General features: G+C 41.6%; 1 protein-coding gene across 1 annotated transcript; it reads left to right on the top strand.

Annotated features, from left to right (window-relative positions):
* Nucleotides 1–406: 406 nt before the first annotated feature.
* LOC141653416 (uncharacterized) lies at nucleotides 407–3,630 on the top strand. Its single transcript, XM_074461177.1, has 2 exons — nucleotides 407–829; nucleotides 3,589–3,630. Exons 1-2 carry the CDS (start codon nucleotides 407–409, stop codon nucleotides 3,628–3,630), a joined length of 465 nt encoding a protein of 154 aa, XP_074317278.1.
* The last annotated feature ends 12,791 nt before the right edge of the window (nucleotides 3,631–16,421 follow it).

Here is a 16,421-nt window from a genome sequence, read left to right as displayed (position 1 = left end):
GATGTTATAATAGGAAGGCTGCCTCTCATAGATTCATGCTCAAAGTGGATCTACAGAAAGCCTATTATTCAGTAAATTGGGATTTCTTGGAACATATGTTGACTTATTTAAACTTCCCTCACAAAATAATTCATCTAATCATGGAATGTACTAGAACTGCATCTTACTCACTTGTTTTGAATAGAGAGACTTTTGGTCATTTCAAAGAGGCCAAAGGACTGAGACAGAGTGATCCTCTGTCTCATCTCTTATTTACTATTGCTATGGAGTATTTTAGTAGGATTTTGGACCATACTACTGTAACTCTGCCTTTCAAATATCACCCTCTTTGCAGTCCTTTGAAACTGTCACATCTAGTGTTTGCTGATGACCTTTGCTCTTTAGCAAGGGAGATGTGGCATCTATAATGGTTCTCTTAAGATCTTTCTCAACTTTTTCTCATACCTCTGGGCTCCAAATGAATTCTTCCAAGACTAATGCCTATTTTAATGGAGTTTCAAGCTGGATTAAGAAGGATATTCTAGAGATCTCTGGATTCCAGGAGGGTCATTTACCATTCAGATACCTTGGGGTACCTATTACTTGTGGAAGAATGACAAACTCAGACTGTAGTATTCTGGTGGAGAAGTTGGTAAGCAGGATTAGAAGTTTTGGGACTAATAAACTCTCTTACTCTGGTAGATTGGTATTAGTAACATCTGTATTGACTGCACTTTACAACTACTGGGTTAATATTTTTGTCATCCCAAAAGGAGTGCTTAACAAAATCAATTCCATCTGCAGGAATTACCTGTGGGATGGAGGGGTTGATTATCTTAGAGCCCCAAGGGTAAGTTGGGAGAAAGTATATTCCCCTAAGACAGAAGGAGGTTTGGGCTTAAGGGATAGCCATACTTAGAATATTGCAGCATTGGGCAAATTGGTCTGGTGGATCTACTATAATCCAGATAGGTTATGGGTGAAGTGGGTAAACCAAGTCTACTTGAAAGGACAAAGTTGGGAAGATTACATCCGACTCGGGGTGGAAATTTATTTGCAAAATTAAAGACAAGTTAGTTGTTGGTTACCATAATGGGCAATGGACTTTGGATACTAAGGGTTATACAATCCAAAGTGGTTATGAACTGATCAGATTAAAGTTTCAGACTGTGCATTGACACAAGCAGGTCTGGAACTCTTGGTGTATTCCTAAGCATTAATTCATAGGATGGCTTGTTTCTAGGGAGGCTCTCTTGCTTAAGGAGAAGCTTCTTGCACTAGGAATTGGTACTGATGGTGCCTGCTTGATCTATGGCAGAGGAACAGAAAATCATGCTCACCTGTTTCGAGTATACCAGGAAGATTTTTGATAACTTAGCCAAACTGTTGGGTGTTCCCCTACCTGCAACTAATCTCTTACAGTTGATAGGGACAAGGCAACACTCTAAGTTGAAGACGGGTGTGCTTTTGTGTGCTGTTATGGCAGCCTACTATCTCATCTGGTTGTAGAGGAACAAAGCTAGAGTGAATGGATGCTTACTCAGGCCAACTCTAGTGTCCCAGCTCTAGTGTCTGATATTATTATGGAGGTGAAATATGAGTAATAGCACGGCTTATTCCATGTGTGGACAGATTAAATGTAACTTGGTTAAAAAGTGTTAAATTGTATATGTAGAACTCTTATGGGGATCTGAAATTGAGTTTGTAACCAAAACGGTGTATTTGTAACTCTTTTGTTATGGCCAGTTTAATGGAAATTCTTATATTTCACCAAAAAAAAAATCACTATTCGTCTTCCCATTAATTATACCTTGTAATTACGTAATCTAATTACACAATTAATTTTATTTATAGATGGGGAGGTGTGATAAAAATCTTGAGTGGAAAAAATGTTGTGGATGAAAAAATATAAATGGTTAGATAGATGGATGTCATCTAATCAATAAGATTCAACAACTACGAATTCCTCTTATGTGCAAAAAAAAAAATGCCTTTAAGTGAGCTTCCTGTTGAAATCCTTTATTGGTTATTTAATGTACCATTGTTGCTTGTTTTGGTGGTAAGAATACACCATTTGTTGTAAGACATCCAACCTTTTTGTTATATATATCCCTGAATGTTAGACATGGCTAAACCACAAACTTTATTGTTTGTTTTTGAAGTTTAGTTTTCGGTTGATAATTTTGTTTCTTTGTAGATGGTAAATTAATTTAAGTTTCGTTGCTACGGGGTTTAATTTGTCAGGATTGCGGGATTAACAAGTATAATAGGTTCAGAGTTGTTGGGAATTGTATTTTTGGAGCACAATATGGTGAGTAGAGATTTCAGAAATAATGGATATTAATGGTTTTATTCCATATAGAAGAATGTTTTGGTAAATTTCTACCAATTAGGGTTAAAGTGACCTTCTCCTTTTAGCCTCGTATCGGGGGGTTAAATTATATGTGATTTGTGACGGATTATGTACGTAATTAAGACAGACTAACGATATGAATAAAGTAAGGACGAAAGAAGGGAATAATGACACAAGAGATTTTGGCGACGCGGAAAACCCGATGTGGAAAACAACCGCGGGGGGAGTCAGAATCCCGCCAATAGTCCACTATGTAATAATCGGAGTACAAGTACAAAATACAACGGTCTGGATCTGATGAAGAATAATCTGTCTGGTGCGTAAAAGAGATAGACGGAGTATTACCGGATGTCAGGGTTATTTATGGGTTGTTCTATTTGTACGTAGGTTACTTTGTAGCATGGTATTCATGGTGTAGTAATTGATATGATAATGATTGATAATCATTACCTCATCATTAAGGAATTGTGTTTACGTAGTTTCCATGGTGATAGGATGATGATAATGATAGTCATATGGCGCATGAATGGCCCATACTGCATGTGATGGGATTTTGTGGTGAATGGTGAGATGACGGATCTCTTGTCGGTGTGTGGTTATCGTAGGTCGTTGATTAATGGATCCCGTTTTGGTCTTGTGTTTATGCCCCTTATATAGGGAAGCTCTTGCATCTAGGGTTCCTTACTTGTTCCCTAAGTCTTCGTAATTACATAACAATTTGGACTTCCTTATTTCACCCGAGATCTTATTAGTATCCTGGTCCAAGTCGAATTCTTCTTCCTTCGGTCCGTGGGCCCGACTCCCCATGTATGTCATGGGTCCATTGCATATTAATTATCCACTTATCTCATGCCACGTAGCCCAGGACAAATAGTGTAATTTTGGTCCTAACAATTGTCCCCAATTTCGCTTCTCAGCTTCGTTGAGGAGGGAAATTAACTCTTCAAACTCTGCCTACTGTCATCACTCTGCTACCGGTAAACTGTTGCTATCCTTCTGGATTATGCTGCTATTCTGCTGGAAGGAGCTGCAGCTAACCTCATCGTGATGATGATCACTGAAACTTTTTGGAATAGATCTTTGCCAAGCTTTGATGGAGTAGTCTCATTGGTCTATTTGAGAGCAAGTCGGGTCGCTTCTTGGATTTGACTCCTACTAGATATACTTGAGATAATTCTGCATTGCTACTTTGTACCAAGAATTCTGGTACCCTGATCTGCTCGATTCTGCTTAATCATACTCTGTTTTCCCTACAGACTGATTTCTGGCTCTCCTTGGTTCTGCTGATCGGGAAGTAGATGTAAGCTGATGTAGACCCGTGGATTTCTATTAGCAGACTTTTTAGCAAGCGGACTCCAGGCGGATTTCTGCTGGACGATGCTCGAAATATCTGGTGGACGCTAGGAACTTGATGGCTGACGTTGGGGTCCTGACGGCTGGTGGTAGGAACCAGATGGCTGATGCTGGGAACCGATTTACGACGTCCGGGAATTGACTACCGATTCTATGGAACAAGGCGGCCGACTGGGAACAGCGATCAAGCGCCGCGGGACAGAGGCGGGCGATCTGGGACCAGGATTACCGTCGCTGAAATCCTGTTGGCGGATGCCGGGGAGCAGATTCCTGACACTAGGGACCAGGTGGCAGATGCTGGGATCCAGACGGTGACCGACTGGGAACCGAGAAAAGCGATCTTTGGGAGCCGACGGCTGAATTTGGAAATCGGATTTACTGGCTCGGGAACTAGAAAGTCGACTGGGAAGCACTTTCCACCTGCCCTTACCGTTTTGTTATCTGGTCACCAAGGGTAAATCTGGTGGTCGGAACATTCGACACAAGTTTGCTGTGCACTTATTATGTAGGTGATACCTGCAAAATGTTAGTAGTGCAATGCATGTATATGCATGGACTCTCTAATGTATGATGCAGACTACATGATGATTAGATATGCTGTAAACTATCATATGTCGAGAATGCAATTTTAACCATAACTATATGCTCTGTCTCTGTCATTTCGTTTGTCTTTGTCTGTGGTTTAGTACCCACTTTATGATTTCCCAGGAGACTGCCCTGGTACCAGGCACATAGTCCCTGACCACGTTTGCAAGTGTTTGATAAAATATTTTACCCTAAGATATTTTATCAATAGGATAGCTAATTAAAGCGTACCTCTCATTGTCCTTTTCCGGTTAACAGGGGGTGTTGCGTCCCTTGTGGTTCCAGCGTTTGTATTTTCGTGCATGCACCTAAGTATATGGCCCCGGGATTTTAGTACCCACATCGTAACTACGGTTTTATCTGGGATTAACGGTGAGGTGTAGGTGGTCTTAGTATCGCCATGCCTTGCTACCTCCAGACCGTACGCCCTCCATGTGGCTGACTTAGCAACGTCTCATTGCCCACATGGCAGGTGCTAGACCCTCAAAATGGACACTGATATCAGAACACAAAGCTTTTCTTCCATGAAACATAAAAGATAACCAAATAGTACAAATCACCTGGTGCTATCTCATGGTGTTCCAGGGCAACATCTGAATCCAGGAAGCCACAGCGTGTAGCACTTGAGTTTTTAGAAAATACCTTGTTTTAAATAAAGAGGAATAAATAAAAAACATAAAAACAAATTTTGAAACTCAAAAAGGACACGATAAAACAAAAGATATTAGTAAAAAGGTTTTCGCTTCATGGATTGTCAAAATGTCCTCTGCATACTAAGTCTCAGCACCATGTCAGATAAAGTACTGTCAGGGATTATACAAGATTTGACCTTGCAAGGCCATCAATCTGTACGCCCTATTACCTGGCGCTTTCGACTTGTCATTGTCCTTTCCGCTTGTAAACAAATTTTTCAGCCTTGTGATTTTTGATATTTTCAAATACCCTTCGTAGCACTAGGTCCCCTACTACGATGGTCCTGATTTTGTCGTTTTTATCATATGTCCTTGCTGCTGATTGCTTGTACAATGTCATGTGTATGTAAGAACTTCTTAGTTCAGCTATTGTGGCTCTTTCTTTTTGCTATCATTTCAGTTTCCCGACAACGGGTTTGTTGTTTGACCAAGCTTGCTCGATGGACTGTTGGCTTCTAGCTGCCATATGGGGGATGTAGTCTCTGCCCCCTGCATGACTTTCACGGCTTTGCTGTGGATGGCATGCAAAATAGTATGGGACTCATGCTTGCTTTTTACTTTCTTGCTGAGGGTAATGTCATTTCTGCTTGTCACTTGTTATTTCGTGTTCTAGTTCCTAGGAAACCAGGTTGGTGGCAGCATGTGTTGCTGTGATTTTTCACTTTGGGAAGTTGATGCAAGGATGTGTTCTGCAACATTCTGGATGCTACATGTCTCCTATATATTCAGGGTGCTAGGAGCTTTTAGCGGTACGTTGATTAAATTGCCCCTAAGCCATTGATTCATGTCCTGCAAGCTGCTGGCGGAGCGACCTGTCCTGCTGGTTGGGTGGCCTGATCTGCACGCAGGAAGGCTATTTCTGCAGGCCGAAAATTTACTACAGGGAGCGTTCTGCTTTCTGCGTTCTACGCTCTGCATTCTGCGTCCTGCATTCTGCACCTGTATTTTGAATTCTGCGTCATGTGCTGAAGGAGGAGCGACTTGATCTAGGGAAGGAGTGGCAGGTTCTGGAGCCTGAGTAACCACTCTTGCTGCCAGGGAGATTTTGTGACGGTCCTGCAAGAAATAGTTCTGCTAGGGCTGGCAGATGGTATAGCCAACGACCCTCTGATGCTCAAGGCAGTAATTATTCAAAATATAAACAGGGTAACAAGATTACAAAGTTACGAATTACTTTAAGAGTGACATATGGATATGAATCTTCCTGTTCTTTGTTTACCAATGGTTTCAGCACATGAATGAAAAGCATAAGTGATAAGATACCTAGCTTGAATGCTACCCCCAGGTGTGAGGACGTCTGCCTCCGTGTTCGGCCCCCGACCTGGGACCCGCCAGTTTGAGATATTTTCAGTGCTCGACTCTCGTGGTCGCGCAAGCTTGGACGATCAGGTTCCCTCCTGGTCCCCTCGCGGGGACCTGGGTACCAGGCCTACTCATGTCCCTCTTATTGGAGATTTCACTAGTGTGCCATGTACAACTCTGGTTCCTATTTCCCTTTTAGGTCCCTGATGTTTTCATCCACTTGGGTCTGGGGTGCTGGACTAAAGTCAGATGCAAAGTCTACCATGGTTTGTGACTTAACGGTCATTCGAGGTCCCAACTTCAGGTTGTGAGCACATAGGCGCGTGATTCAATTGGTCATTGGTCATTTCTCCTAATAGCTCTAGCTTTCTCATATAGGCTTTCAGGGGGTAGTAAGTTATCACATGGATATGATGAGACTAAAAATAAGAAAACAATTTACAAAAAGCTATAACAAGTGCAAGAAACAGGTTTTCATGTGACATGTACCTGGTTTGTGCAGGATGCATAGACTTATTGAGATAATATTCTGGGTACCAGTATGACGTTAACTGAAGCCTTGGTTGCCGACAAGTATGGGGACCAGGTGCTGGGACCAGGCGCGAGGACCAGATACAAGGACAAAGTGTTGGGTCCAGGTGCGGAATCAGGTACTGAGACTAGGTATGAAAACCAGGGTTCTTCTTGTTTCAGACGAGACGACAATGGTGGTACCAGGGTTCCCCTGGTTCTGGTTCGCACATCAGAGGTGGTACTAGGGTTCCCTTGTTCTGCTCCCTTTGGCTGATGGCTCCTTAAAATTGGTTATGCAGAAGTCTGGTTCACTCTGGGTGCTGCCCTCCATCTGATTTGCTGCTAGATTCTGGTTGCCTAGGTTGCTGGCGAAAGGGTTGCTGCGACAACTAATCCTGGTTGTCGTTCTGGTGTCTGCTGACTGCTTTCAGTTTCATGTTTCCTGCCTCCTCAATTTTCGCCTCTGCTTCTTCCTACATCCTGCTTCCTGCTTCCTGGATTTCCATTTCTGGTTCCTCCTGCTCCCTCTGGAACCTGGAAGTTAAGAGGAGACAACTGGTCAAGACTTCCTTATTCTACTAGATCTCAGCGTGTTGTGGACCTGGTTCTGGGTGCTGATGAGGTCAGCTCCCCGAAAATGCTGCTGGTTGGGTCAGCCACCCGAAAATTCTGCTGGTGAGGTCAGCTCCCCTAAAATGCTGCTGAGGCGGCTGATATTCCTGAGCCAGAGCTAGTTCGTGCAAGACAAGGTCATACATAGCAAGGTAGAAAAGCTGCTGTAGCTGCTGCCCAGGAGATAATCCTGTTAGGAGGGCCTCTCTTCTCGCCTGTTTGTACTCTTTTTTATGAGTGCTTGGCGAATTGGCCCTTTGTATTTTGCTTTATTTCAGAATTTTTTCCCGAGATGTAGACTAGGTATGAAACTCGTTTTAAAAGCTCCCTATGAGCTGCTACCCTATGAGGGTGACCATTGAAATCAGCATCCAAGCGCCTGGCGGACTGCGTGTTGATTGATGTTGTTGTGTCGCGGTTCTTATATTTCGATTGTTTCTTTGCGAGCTCTGAAAGTTCCAGCAGGACGCTCATTCTGGTTTGCCAGTTGCTAGATTTGATCTTCTTCCTATCATGTAATCGTAGGACAAAGCGAGACATGCCACGTTAGTTTCATGAAATTCAAACAATTAACGATGAAGATTACCTGTGTACTCTGACTCTTTAGCACCGTTCGTTCCGGGTTCAACTTACCCATGTTGACTGAGTTTATTGTATCCACTAGGATTTTTCTTACAGTGTAGTTTCTATGTACGATCTTATGGTAAGAACATCATGGTGGTGTCTCTGAGTCTTAGGCGATCTCCTTTTATTTCTGTAGCATGCCTTTTTCGCCTTTGAGTATTTTAGGCTGTAGAATTCTGATCCACCTGTTATCACGTAAATTATTCTAGCACAAATAGGGGTGTAAAGGATAGAACCTGACTCGTAGAGCTTATTTTATTGGACCTGCCCCACGTGATAATAGGTGGTCATTCCACCAAGCTTTCTGATCATGCAAGAGGGTTAGAGACAGGCAAAATAGTATCAAATATGTTACAACCTAACGACACTCCTGCAGAGGTCTGCCCCCCAGGGTCGTTGGCTAGTGGAGTTGTAGTGACACTGGTTCAGTTTGCCATTCTGGTTCCTGCTAGCTGAAAGTTCCTACAACAAGGAGGAATTTAGCTCCAACAGAACTACAAGATACGTTGTTACCTAATGCTGCCTCCATTCTGGTCAGTATGGGAGAGCAGCAGGATGCTAGGCATCCAGGGTATAGCCTGGTGTCCTCCGCTTACTGCAGGCTCCAGATTGTCTCTCTGCAACTTGCTTCTGGATAGCGTGAGTCAGGTTGTGAATTTCCATCTGGAGCACCAGCATGACGTCTAGGGATCTCTGGTCCAGAGATTCTGGAGGTCCTGATTAGCCCCCAGCCTGGTACCTTTGAGTCTGTACCCATGTACATAACATTTATGCTGGCCCATCTTCTGCTGGTACACTTGCTGCTGGTGCGCCTGCAGGTATTTTCTGGTGGACTGATCATTCCTGCTCTGGCGGCGGCTGGTGGAACTGTGGGAACCAAATCTGCTATAGGACTCTAGAGGAACTCCGGGAACCAGAGTTCTGGGAAGCAGACCCGTAAAATTCCGGTGGAACTCTGGGAGAATTCTGGGACCATATCTGCTGGAGGACTTTGGGAACTCCAGAGACCAGATCTTCGGCTTAGGGGACAAGATCCATGGCTGAATTCTGGAGGGATTCCGGGATCCAGATCTTCGGCTCCGGGGAGCAGATCTATGGCTTCGAAGAACAAATCTACAGCTGGATTCCAGAGGAATTTCAGGAACCAGACCTGCTGCTGGCCTCGAGTGAAATTCCGGGGACCAGATCTGCTGTTGGACTCAGGCGTCTGAAGGAATTTCGGGGACCAGATCTGTTGCAGGTCTCTGGTGGGACTTCAGGGAGTAGATCTGACGCGAGACTTCTGGAGGAACTCTAGAAGCAGATCTGCTGCTGGCTTCCGAATAACTTCTGCGGAGCAGATCTGATACGGGACTTCTGGAGGAACTCTGGAAGCAGATCTGCTGCTGGCTTTCGGATAACTTCCGGGGAGCAGATCTGCTGCTGGCTTCTGGAGGATCCCAGGAAGCAGATTTGCTGCTGGCTTTCGGATGAATTCATGAATAGTGATGAGATCTTGCTCGCTAGCAGACATGGCACCGGAGATTGACTTGATGACAATTTGGCTATAGAGATCAATCACCATGCCCCACGGTGGGCGCCAAACTGTTTTAGTAAATTTCTACCAATTAGGGTTAAAGTGACCTTCTCCGTTTATCCTCGTATCAGGGGGTTAAATTATATGTGGTTTGTGACGAAATATATACGTAATTAAGACGGACTAACGATATGAATAAAGTAAGGACGAAATAAGGGAATAATGACACAAGAGATTTTGGTGATGCGGAAAACCCGATGTAGGAAACAACCGCGGGGGGAGTCGGAATCCCGCCAATAGTCCACTATGTAATAATCGGAGTACAAGTACAATATACAACGGTCCGGATCTGATGAAGAATAATCTATCCGGGGCGTAAAAGAGACAGACGAAGTATTACCGGATGTCAGGGGTTATTTGTGGGTTTGTTCTGTTTGTACGTAGGTTACTTTGTAGCATGATATTCATGGTGTATTAATTGATATGATAATGATTGATAATAATTACCTCGTCATTGAGGAATTGTGTTTACGTAGTTTCCATGGTGATAGGATGATGATAATGATAGTCATATGGCGCATGAAAGGACCATACGGCATCTGATGGGATTTTGTGGTGAATGGTGAGATGACGGCTCTCTTGTTGATGCGTGGTTATCGTAGGTCGTTGATTAATGGATCCCCTTTTGGTCTTGTGTTTATGCCCCTTATATAGGGAAGCTCTTGCATCTAGGGTTCCTTGCTTGTTCCCTAAATCTTCGTAATTTGGTAATAATTTGGACTTCCTTATTTCACCCGATATCTTATTAGTAACCTGGTCCGGGTCGAATTCTTCTTCCTTCGATCCTTGGGCCCGACTTCCCATGTATGTCATGTGTCCATTGCTTATTGATTATCCACTTATCTCGTACCACGTAGCCCAGGCCAAATATTGTAATTTTGGCCCTAACAAAGATTAAGGTTGAATGTTAGTGGTATTGAATTAAGAACAAGGTACATCAAGTGATATAGAGTTATTGACAACATGAACTACAATAATGATGCTACATAAGTTCGATTTGGTCGAGGTACAGAAGTTGGATATGAGTTTAGTAGGGTTATTAAGTGAGAAATTGGCTTGGCCTGTGACTTAAAAATTGAGCCTTTTAGAGTCAATATGTATGGTCAGGTACACGTTTTATTTTCTATTACCCCCTCCATACACCGATCTTAACAGTTACCACTTCTCTAATATATGTGAAGAGTATTTTATTAAAAGGGGAAGATCATTAGTGTTTGTGGAGGGAGTATTTCTTTTATAATTGCATTTTTGAATTGTACCTTTCCATGTTTGACTCTTCATGGCAATGAAAGGGGTGTATAAGGTTGTTCTAAATGTTATTGCTCATTTCATATTCATTTGTTACTCAACCATTCGTTCAGTCCATGCATGGCTCCGACAATACTGGTGGTGAAGGAGGACAAACTTGATGGTGTGATAGCGGAACAACTGACATTGGTGTTAGGGTGCAAACCCTTGTCCCACATCGGTAGAATAAAGATGGAAGGATCATCTTTATAAGTGTCCAGAAAATATAATAGTACGAGGCCTTTTGGGAAGGAGCCCAAGAGTAAATCCGTGAGGGCTTGGCCCAAAGCGGACAATATCGTACTATTATGGGTTGTGGACACAGATGCAGTAAAGGCCCAACACGGGATATTCACGCTTCCGCACAACAATTGGCAGCATTTAGGATGCATGGCTTGGAAAGAAGCAAAATAGGTGATTTTGAGTGTCGAAGGAAGTCAAGAGTGGTGCGAGATGATGAGGTAAGTTAAGCAAATTGTGAAACACCTGTTGTGCTTATTATGTAGATGATCTTTTTATATGCTTTTTATGTATCCCCGTTAGAGAATAGTAGCTGTTTAGTTCACCACTAATGAGATTTAATGAGATCTCTTCTTTTACAATTGGTTCTTTAAAAGTACTCATATTTCACATTCATAGTTCGATGACATGGAAAAGGGTTGAGGTTGGAAGTTGGATTATAGGATTCAAATTGTCTCCCTTTGTGATTTGGGTTTGGGTTTGACTTTCGGTTTGGTTGAGGGTTGACATTGGAAGTTGGATTATAGGAACATTTTACTTTCCTTATAAAATTCTCGACAATCACATTCTTGCTCTTGCTTACGCTCATCTGTTTCTCTTAGATTAAGCTGATATACATCATCATGAATTAATGACATAACCTACGAAAATGAAGAAAGATATTTGTCTAACGTTTTAATTTACGATAGAGGTTTCTAAATGTGAGCATAATTTCATGAGATCCCTGAAAAAATTTCCTTTTTGAAATAATTAAATATGGATAAGTCGTCAGTAGGTTTTATAAAAAAAGATACAAAAATAAGTTAACGGAAAATGCCCCTTTTGATCCCTGATATGGGGACTGATCCGCCACTCCGGTCTGAACCAAAGATTGCGGATTCAGGGGTAAAGGTACGGTCAGGGAAGGTGTTAGGCACCCGGACCGCCCATCAAACTGAGGGCCTCTACTATTTATTTGTAATATTATATATTTGACGAAAATTGATTAAAAACAACGTTAATTATACAAAATATATGCAAGGACAAATAAACTAGGTTAGTTTATAAACAAATTATACGATAAATACTGAAAATAAATTAAAGACAAAATAAAAGAATTAAATAAAAAGAAAGAGTAAAGAAAAACTTATTTGAATCTGGTACCCTCAGGCCTATGTGGATGTTGACTATGAATGATAATCGACTTTGTCATAAATTAACGGCTCTTATGCGGTTATATGAAAACTGGGACAATTTAATGTGAGGATGGATTTGAAACTGGGATATAATATATTTGAGACGGTGTATGGGAATATTGAATTTCTGGTCAGATCTTACGTCCATGAATATCGTCCTCCTCTGATATTATTTTCTGTCCGTCCTCCTGTCTGTCCGTCTTAACAAGAATATTTATATTAATGTGCTAATCGGAGTTCGAGAGAAATTGGAATTGCGTAGAGATAGATTTTCAGCCTGGCCAAATTAATCTTTTACTAATCCACTTTCTAATAAAGGTAAGGAATTGTGTTGATTTTTACGAGACTCCTTATGGACAAATACATCTTCCTCTTTTCTACTCCTATTTAATTTTGTTTGGTACTTTCCATGGTCTTTGGTCAGTGGGTAATTACGCTTAACACTATTTTAATTTCCTCATGCTAACCCATGTAGTCTCACTCATTTACCATTATATTATTTGGATCGGCTAATGGGCTAATAGTTAATAAAATGGTCGAAATGAATGGAATATATGGCACGCTCAAGATGGTTTTTGGGGCTATTTTAAGTAATTTCTCGGTAGATAAGCGTAAAGAGCCGTTAATTATAACTTTGTTAATTTTCATTTAGTCTATTAATATTAGCCTTATCATCGGGTACCCGTAAGGCTAGGTAGACATTTTGAGGTGTCTACAAAAGCCCCCACTTTGACCGAGTATGAATAAAACGAAGGTCAAAGTAGTCCGGTCGGGACAGAAAGGATAAGAAACGTACCTGGGCCTCTTATATTACCCGTCTGGAGTAGCTGGATCTGGATACTGGCTTTGCAAAACTTTGTTTTACTAATCTGGAATGAAGCTGGTAAAACTTGGTTTCACCAATCTGGATACTCGCATGGCAAAACTTTGATTCGCCGGTCTTGAATTTGGTAAAGCAAAACTTTGTTTTGCTGATCTGGAATCTGGAATAGCCAAACTTTGTTTAGCTTGATTGGAATCTGGTATAGCTAAACTTTGTTTAGCTGGTTTGGATCTGGTAGAGCGAAACTTTGTTTCGCTGGTCTAGAATCTTGTTAAGCAAAACTTTGTTTCTCTTAAGAGTGAACCTGCAAAATTTGATTTAACAAGCTCGATTGCGTGTCAGGGCCCGCCGACCGAGGAATTCAAAATTTTATTTTGAAAAGGGATTAGAATGTAAAATTTGATTTTACAAACTATGATTTGCAAAAAAAAATTTCGCAAAAAGGCAAGTTCAGAAAATTTTGAATTAAGAACTCAGATGCATGTCAGGGCCTGCCGAGCAAAGGATTTGAAAATTGCAAAATTTTATTTCGCAAAAAGGCAAGTTCAGAAAATTTTATTTTAAGAACTCAAAATGCATATCAGGGCCTGCCGACTGATGCGTGTCTTTTATATGATATTTTACACCCTATTTTACACGCATTTCAGAGCTCAATTATGTAGTTTATGCTACTATTTGCCCCATTTCGTCTACTTTCGTATTTTTATGTAATATTGCAGATTTATGCGGAAATGAGTAGAAATTGAGCTAAATCCGTCCCCGAGTATCTAACATTTCATTTGACATGGAGTATGAGACTCGAGAAATGAACTTGGTGTGCATTTCGAGGCCCGAAAGACAACTTTATGAAGAATTCAGAAGCGTCTACCAGCTATAGTGGTCGATCGACTGGTGCCTATGGTCGATCGACCAGAGCACGACTTACAGAAGCTACTGTTCAGCGATGACCAGTCGATCGACTGCCTTGCATGGTCGATCGACCAAACCGTTTATTCTGACGCAAATTAAAAGGACGAGAAGTTAGAAGCCCATTGTATATTAGGTTTGGGAATAAGTGTTACGTTATATTCCTATATAACGTAACCTGATGTTATCAAGTTTTTATCAAGTCTTTCATCATTAAATTCATTAGGGTTAATTCATTAGCTTAGAAGATTTTCCGTCAATAAAAGTTTATTTTCCGCATCCGGTTTTGATCTTTATTCCTGCTTCCATTCGGTATTTCTCTGTTCTATTATTCAGTTTTATTGCTTTATTTCGTTCATAGTTTAGAATTGCTAGACTAGTATTCCCAAAGCTAATTATCGTTTCATGTTATTTGCTTGTTTAGTTAATTTAATCATGAATTCAGTATCTTTATTCGTTAATCTTGTTGTTGTTTTTATCGTAAACATGAGTAGCTAAATACGCTGTGCTAGGATGTAGGGAATCTGTAGAAGTAGGCGGCGTTAGAATAGTATACTTGAAATCGCGCCATGGTCGATTGACTAGGTTCCCTGGTCGATCGACTGGCCACGTGAGACATGCTTCGTTTTAATTAATTTAATTGCTATGTTTGACGAATCGAGTGCACGCGACTAGTTGAATGTTTAGTAATTGACCGACCCGATAAGATCGAAAGATAGGGGAGGGAAATAGACTACCTAATTGAGACGACTAAATTAATAAGATCGAGAGATAAGTTAATTTAGCCTTTTAAATCACTTTTCAGGACGAAAGTTAATATTAGTGATATTAGGGACCCGTAGCTAGATCGAAAGATGCTACCTGTTAAGAATGGACCGAGAGGACTTCTTATTTTCCCGTCTTACGTGATTGTTTTAGACTTACTTAGCTTGCTGCCGCCGAAACTACAGTGAACCGACCATCTTAGTACCCCTTTTAATATCTGATTTCATACATTTCTTTAGTTTTCTTTTAAATTTCATTGTCATTAGTATAGACCAACTCAAAACAAACCCCATACATTTGTGACTTTAGACTAAAATCAGACGACTAATAATTGCATCGCCTCTCTGTGGTTCGACCCTGACTGCCACTAGCTATAGTAGTAGTTTGGAACTATAAATTTATCTTTGGTACTCTACGATGGTATCAAATTTTGGGGCGGTTGCCAGGGAGGCAATTGTTTAAAATTATTAGTTGTTTTATTTTTAGTCTTTCTTTTAGTTTAAGGGACATCTGTTCCTTAAACTATTCTCATATTCTTCTTGTAGTTTTCTCTTATGCGCAGGTCACAGGGTGGTGAATTACTACCGTTCAATCCTAAGATGGAGAAGACTTTGCGTGAGTTGAGACGATCATCTAGAGTATTGCCGACAGTGGAAGAGCTGAGTACTCTGTCCAGTTACTACGAGAACGCTTTATTTGAGGAGGATCCACCTTCATCTCCCGTTTCCACTTCTTCAGCTGAGACCGTCACATCTCCAGACATGGCTGAAGAAGCGAGTATAGCCAGTCACTCTGAGCCGACAGCTGAGAATCTCTATAAGGGATTCGCATTACCAGGGACGGATAGAAAATTCGAGCCGAAACCGTCTTATATCAACTTGGTTGAGAGGAACCAATTCGGGGGAGCTGCAAATGAAGATGCAGCCAAACATATGGAGACATTCATTGATTACTGCTGTTCCAAACCCCCACCAACCGGTGTGACCCAGGACCAGGTGAAGGAGACTATGTTCATATTCTCGCTTCGTGATGCCGCAAGGGAATGATACCGAGACCTGGATCGAGCTGCTAACGAGATCACTGATTGGAAGTCGCTGGCCCTAGCATTCTACAAGAAATATTTCTCTGCCTCGAAGACCAATGTCATTAGAGCTCAGATCACGAGTTTTAAACAAGGTCCTGATGAGAATTTTCATGAGGCGTGGGTCCGTTTCAAGAAGCTGGTGCGAACTATTCCGCACCATGGGTTCGAGAAATGGAGCCTATGCAATCAATTTTATAATGGGCTCTATGACGATCAGAGGGTTATCCTGGATGCGGCAGCTAATGGCAGATTCCAGGAGAATGTTGGAGAAACTAAGGGGTGGAAAATTATTGATGATTTGGCCACCCATAAAGCTGAGTATGGAAATTCCAGGGGAAATCAAAGGAGAGCTGTTGAATCCCCTTCTGTAGCTGCATTAGAGGCTCTTACGGCGAGATTTGATAAGTACGAGTTGGGAGGAGCTTCAAAAGGAGGGATCTATCAAGTGAATGCTGTGTCAGACGGTCCTTTCGTCTACAAAAGATGTGGAGCTGAGGGACATGTTTCAGATTTTTGTCCTAATCCCTATGAGTCTTGCGCTGCTTTTCAACA

Source organism: Silene latifolia, chromosome 1, assembly GCF_048544455.1.
Source record: "Silene latifolia isolate original U9 population chromosome 1, ASM4854445v1, whole genome shotgun sequence".
NCBI classification, from domain to species: domain Eukaryota; kingdom Viridiplantae; phylum Streptophyta; class Magnoliopsida; order Caryophyllales; family Caryophyllaceae; genus Silene; species Silene latifolia.
Note: the sequence above shows the minus strand (reverse complement) of the source record. Positions and strands in the feature narration are given on the sequence as shown.

Excerpts from the sequence above, each read along its gene's own strand:
- LOC141653416 (XM_074461177.1), top strand. The coding sequence starts at position 407 with ATGGTTCTCTTAAGATCTTTCTCAACTTTTTCTCATACCTCTGGGCTC. Across the intron at positions 830-3,588 it reads ATTATCTTAGAGCCCCAAGG|ACTGATTTCTGGCTCTCCTT; the intron begins GTAAGTTGGGAG and ends TTTTCCCTACAG.